The sequence below is a fragment of the Cololabis saira genome, chromosome 16 (genome assembly GCF_033807715.1).
Source record: "Cololabis saira isolate AMF1-May2022 chromosome 16, fColSai1.1, whole genome shotgun sequence".
Taxonomy (NCBI): Eukaryota; Metazoa; Chordata; class Actinopteri; order Beloniformes; family Belonidae; genus Cololabis; species Cololabis saira.
The window spans coordinates 12404121-12410131 of NC_084602.1; the positions used below are offsets into that span (position 1 = coordinate 12404121).

Genomic DNA, 6011 nt, shown 5'->3' on the forward strand with positions numbered 1-6011 from the left:
TCTTTTTTCGTTCAAGTGCCTGGGCGCGAGGGAACGTTTTAATCATGTTTTCTTTTATTCAAACTATTAATCCTGAAGCTCAGTGCACCAGGGTTCCCTTTGGGAAACCTCACACATCTGGCAAATACTGGGATGCAATCTTTACTCTCTCTGGGTTACTGTAGCTCTCAACAGTTTTTTGTTGTTTTTTTCCTCCACAAATTTAGTGATCTACATAGTGATCTACATTGTCCTCAGAAAGGTGATAACACAAGACAAGACCATTTACCCACCCGCTTCATTAAAGTAATCTCTCTGTTTCACACTTGATTCTCACATTACTAAAATAGAGTGTGAAATATTTCTTCAAATATATTTTGTTTCTGCAGACTTCCATGATGTCATCTTTTTATTTGATAGTAGGTACATACAGTATATCAGAATAATGCCTGAACAAAGGGGACATTTGTCAGCAATGGTAAGGGGAAAAAGGAAACTGCCCTTATAGGAGCAGAGACAAAGGACTGATGTCTTTTTCAGCTAGCCTGACATGACTTCAACACAAATTCCCTGGTTTTAGATATGATCTCACTCATGCAAACCGAGTCCGTGTCATCTGGTATTCGTAAGGCAGCAAAAATACTTTCATGCCCTCCTTCTCCAGCAGAACCTGCTGCAGTCGTACAAGCTGTTTTATGGCCTCTGATAAATGATGCAGTGTTTACTACTACACAGACTACAGAGGAGAAATCAAAATCCCCCAAACGCATGTGGGATGATCTTTCAGCTGTATAATTAATAACAGCTGAGATTTTAGCTGAGCTCTGGCATGAAAGTGTCTGGCTGAAATACATCTACCTTCAGACGTTTTGAGCTGGGCCTGGTATTCACTTTACAGTGTTTACTATAAAAGAACATATGCATTTTTTTAATGTAGTTTATGGATAGTTAAAGACTAAGGGATGCAAAGAAACATAATCATCACTCTGGTGGGAGAGACAGTATTTAGGATAATTATCTAAATATAAATCTCATTCTAAATAATCTCTGCCATTCTGATATCATACTTGAAGATAAGACTGACTTTCAGTCATCTTTCTCAGCTTTGACCATCATTTATGAAGATTAGAACATTATTGTGTTTTGGAAGGTCTGGGATTATGATAGCAACATCTAAACATGTCTGATTATTTCTCATCACTCAAAAAAAAAAACAACTTTGCACAAGTTTCACCTCACCTCAACAGCCCTTTCACCCCTTCATAGTTTTGATGGTGACACAGTTTGCTTGACCTTGTTTTTTGCCCCCATTCTGGCACATCTTTAGCCATTCCAGCTATTTCCACTCACCCACCTCTGGGTGTCCATGTCTGCCAGCAGAGCAAACACTCACTGTCACTCTTTTTTTTTTTCTGTCAAAAGTCTACGAGTGTTCCCTCAGGACTTACATCTCCATTCAGCCAACCACTTTCCCCAATCCTGTCCAATGTCCCAGTGTTCCTGTCCCACTTTGCCCCCCTCAAGTGACAGGATGTGGAATAATGAAAAGTTGTAATGAAAAGTTAAGAAGTTTGCTGATGCGGAGAGACAAATGGTGACCCAAGAAGTCCCAAGGTCCATCTCCACGGAGACGGATACTACCCGTCCCTCCACACACAAAATCTGACACTTTCCATTCACTTCTTTTTTCTTTCATTTTTGACCCACAGGAAAAGTAATGTAGTGCAACAAAAACTATAAAATTGTCAGTACAATATTATACAACTCTATGAATACATCATTTGGTTCAAAAGCCAAACCTTGGTGTTTTGAATACTCTTTCAATTTCCCCAATTCAGAACATAATAAAAAAATCATCCAGTCCTTACTGAGTATTGAAAGTTGAATAAATAAAACCTCAGATGAGCAAAAATGGATGAATATGATGGTGTATCATAATTTAACAAAACCTAAGAAAAAGTGCAGAAGCAGCATATAAAAGCTAAGTACATCTAATACTTCACTAGCTCGTTAAATCTGAAGTAATACCTGTAATTCTGTACATAATTTCTTTATGTTGTTATACCTCTGTCACGACTTTGTGGAGGAATATCAGTCTCACTCTCTGTTACGTTAATAGCAAGAACCAAGTAGATGTTTGTCTTTATTATGGGATGCTTGTTCATGAAAGCACAATGAAGACGAACAGGATCTGTTACTGACGTAAACGCAGAAGCTCCACCCCGACGCTCGTCATCGGCAGGTTTTGCTGGTTGGTCTGGAACGCTCATGTGTATTAAACACAATGCCAGGATGGAAAGACACCAGCAGTGGTGTTGGGAAAGTGAATGTTGCTGCACATCAACCTGGGAATGAGGATTAAATCAAAACTAGACCTCTAAACAATACGGAGTTTTTAAAAAAACTGCCTCCGTTTGACTGAAATATTAGATTCATGTTTTCTCCCTCAGATCTGAGTCAAATCCTGGAATGAAGACTGAAGAAAAAACTTTGTTGAAACATCACAAGTTTAATTTCTTACTAAATATTCAGGTTGTTAAACATGAAACATCCGCAACAGATTTAGACATCAACAACATCTGATCTGCAGATCTGCTGGTTTTTTTGTTCAGGTTCATGAAGCTGAAGAACAATAATGTGATTAAAACATAAAGACACATTTAGAGTTTCAGGTTGATCAAGTAAAATAGCCTAAAACATCCCATAAATTACCAGAAATAAGAGTGAAACCTGCAAAACATCTGAACAACAAAGTTCCTCTACAATCAGAGTTTGAGATGTGGATCTCTGAACGGTGAAGAAACATCACAACAATCAACTCCGACTCATAAACACGGAGAAGGAAACGCGTCTATCTGAGTTTACAGAACTCAGCTGAGTCTCCAGAACCAGTGAAAAACAAAACCCCAGCGTAGAGCGGCTGAGTGAAGGTGGTCTGGACTCGGTGGAGGAGGGTCATGGTTTCAGAGACGCTGTAGAAGGACAGAACACCTGCTCTGTGATCCAGGTAAACTGCGATTCTGGAGCTCTGAGGACTTGAGATGGAGGTTTGGATGTTGTTGTACCAAAATTCATAACTGTCTGAGGAACAATATAGTGCCCAAGATGTGTCATTAAATCCAAATCCACTTTCATACCCTGATCTGCTGATATTCTTGTATGAAACTGCTACAACAACTCTACCTTCTTTCTTCTCCACCTCCCAGTAATGACGGCCAGTCAGACTCTCTCTACTCAGGACCTGAGAATATGCAGTGAATCTGTCTGGATGATCAGAAAGATAATGAAGTAGGTCCACCAAAGTCACCTTTCTGTTCTCCTCTGACAGAAACAGCTCTTTTTCTGCTGTGTTTGGATCCAGAGTGATTTCACATGAATACTTCAAGAATCCAGCTCTGCTCTTTGGTTCTGGTTCTGGTTCTGACAGTAAAACATCCACCTCAGCGATGGTCAGTGAGAAGTTTGTCCACATGTCTCTCAGAATGTCCTGTAGTTGACCTCTGAACTCGGACATAGCTGCTTTCATATCCTCAAAGTACCTGAGAGGACGGATGCTGATGCTGGAGGAGTGTGTGGACTCACTGAGTGGTGACAGTGAGGGGTAGCTGTGGAGAAACTGGTTGTGGTCCTCGGTGTCTGAGAGCTGCTTCATCTCAGCGTCTCTCCTCTTCAAGTCAGTGATCTCCTGCTGCAGCTTCTCCTCAAGCTCTCTGACTCGACTCACTTCAGTTTCCTGCTGGGATCTGATCTGCTGCTTCACATCAGAGCTTCTTTTCTGGAGGAGAGAGATCAGCTCAGTGAAGATCTCCTCACTGTCCTCCACTGTTTCGTCAGCAGACTGATTGATGGCCTCCACTTCCTGCTGAAGCAGCTTCACATCTTTCTCTCTGTCCTGGATCTCCTGTTGGATTTGTTGCAGACTCACCTCCATCTCTCTCTGCCTCTCAGTCCTTTCTGCTGCAGCTGAGACTGTGTTGTGGCCTTTATGTTCATCCACAGAGCAGAGATAACAGATACACTTCTGATCAGTACGACAGAACATCTTCATCACCTCATCATGACGGGGGCAGATGTTGTCCTGCAGGTTCTTGAAGGGATCCACCAGCTTGTGTTTCTTGAATGTAGATGAATCATAATGAGGTTGAAGGTGTTTCTCGCAGTAAGAGGCCAGACAGAATAAACACGTTTTGATGGCTTTCAGTTTCCTTCCAGAGCAGACATCACAGGCCACATCTTCAGGTCCAGCATAGCAGTGATCAGCAGGAGCAGCTTGAAGTCCAATCTTCTTCAGCTGCTCCATTAAAGCTGCTAACATGGTGCTTTTTGCCAGCTCAGGTCTCGGTGTGAACGTCCGTCTACACTGAGGACAGCTGGGGAGCTTATTCTCATCTTCATCCCAGAAGTTGTTAATACAGTCCATACAGTAACTGTGTCCACAGGGAATAGTCACCGGATCCTTTAAAACCTCCGCACAGATCAAACAAGAAAAGGTTTCCCGGTCCAGCTGATCTCCTTTCTGCGCCATTACTCCTTTCGATAATTGAGACTGAGACGTTTCACTTCCTCAAACATGAAACTAGTCTGAGAGCCAGGAAACGCTAGTCAGACTGGATCTGCTGGTTTGAGAGCAGGAAGTAGATTGAGGTTCATCAACATCAGATTACAGGAAGAGGGCGAACTCTGGATTTAACCCTTTCTTGTCAGACTTCAATTTAGAAGTAGACGTCTTTTTACCTCAACTCGTATGTAGTCCGAAATAATCATAATAATAAATGTAATTTAGGTTTCATTGTAGACAGAGGGTTTATTTTATAGTTTATAATCCTTTTAAATTTCACATGAACATACTTCATGTATTGTTTTCAGATGAAACCAGACGAACTCAGGGATTTTCATGAAAGTCCATATCCTCAGGGCCGGGCAGGCCGGTGAGACGGGTCAGAGGGCCGTTCTCGGGACTGAGCAGGCGGGTCAGATGGACTGTGCAGTTTCTAGGGACGGGGTGGACCGAGTCCGGGGGGGCCGCCTTGGGGACGTGGAGGGGCCGGCTTCGGGGGACACCGGGTCCTCGGTGCCGGCTTTGGGGGACACCGGGTCCTTGGAAGGGGCCTGGGTGTTGGCTGAAGTGTGTCCAGGACCACCACTGGAACAGGGACGGGTGCGTCCGGGACCACCACTGGAACAGGGACGGGTGCGTCCGGACTACCTCGGGAACAGCGACGCAACGCAACTTTTGAATGGTTTGACATAGAGAGTTGTGGATGGTGTCATTTATGATATGCTTATGATGATAAGTTGAGTTTTATGTGAACAGCAAAGGCACTTTTTATAGTATTATTGACCTAAGAGTGTGGGGGGAACCCGGGCGGGGACGGTGGCCATGAATGCGAGGGCCCGTTCATCGCTGCTTGCAGTTTAATTGAGAATTATTTCTATCCCTGTTAATATAGCATTGACGATTTAGTCCAAATATCTGTCTAAGATTCACATTGTATTACAGATCAGGTGCACACCTATCGACAGTTAATACAGCTAAGCTGCTTGTAACACCTACTGCCCAACATTTGAGCATGAGCAAACACCACGTGTCACAATTACTTGATGAGCCCCAGACTTTGCTTTGCATGGAGGGACACAAACATTCAACATCGTGCTCCTCCACTGCTGCTGGAAGTATTATAGCAGGACAGACAACCACAACAGGCAGTGCTGTGAAACACTACAGACTACAATTTCTTTTCATCCTTCTTTTGTTTCTTCCTATTGCAGAGTTCATGCTTCTCCTCTTCTTCATGTCTCTTTGATTACTTGTTTGCTCATCAGTGCCTGACCGCAGCTGCAGTTAGTGTGCTTTCTTCATCGCTCCCCTCCTACTGTGCGCCGCCTGAAGCTATCGAGACTGCAAATATACTACACTACACTAACAAGCTATCGTTCAGCATGCACATGTATACCGTGATCTTTTATTGACACTTACAGGTAACGGATGTGCACACAACCATTGTCCACTCCTGTGGTATGCACAGAGTGAA

At 43.1% G+C, this 6011-nt stretch overlaps 1 protein-coding gene across 1 annotated transcript; it reads right to left on the reverse strand.

Moving 5' to 3' along the window:
• Positions 1 to 2644: 2644 nt before the first annotated feature.
• Positions 2645 to 4504, reverse strand: LOC133462596 (tripartite motif-containing protein 16-like). The gene has a single exon (XM_061743913.1). The coding sequence runs from the start codon at positions 4502 to 4504 to the stop codon at positions 2831 to 2833; it is 1674 nt and encodes a 557-aa protein (XP_061599897.1). The 3' UTR covers positions 2645 to 2830.
• Between the last annotated feature and the right edge of the window lie 1507 nt (positions 4505 to 6011).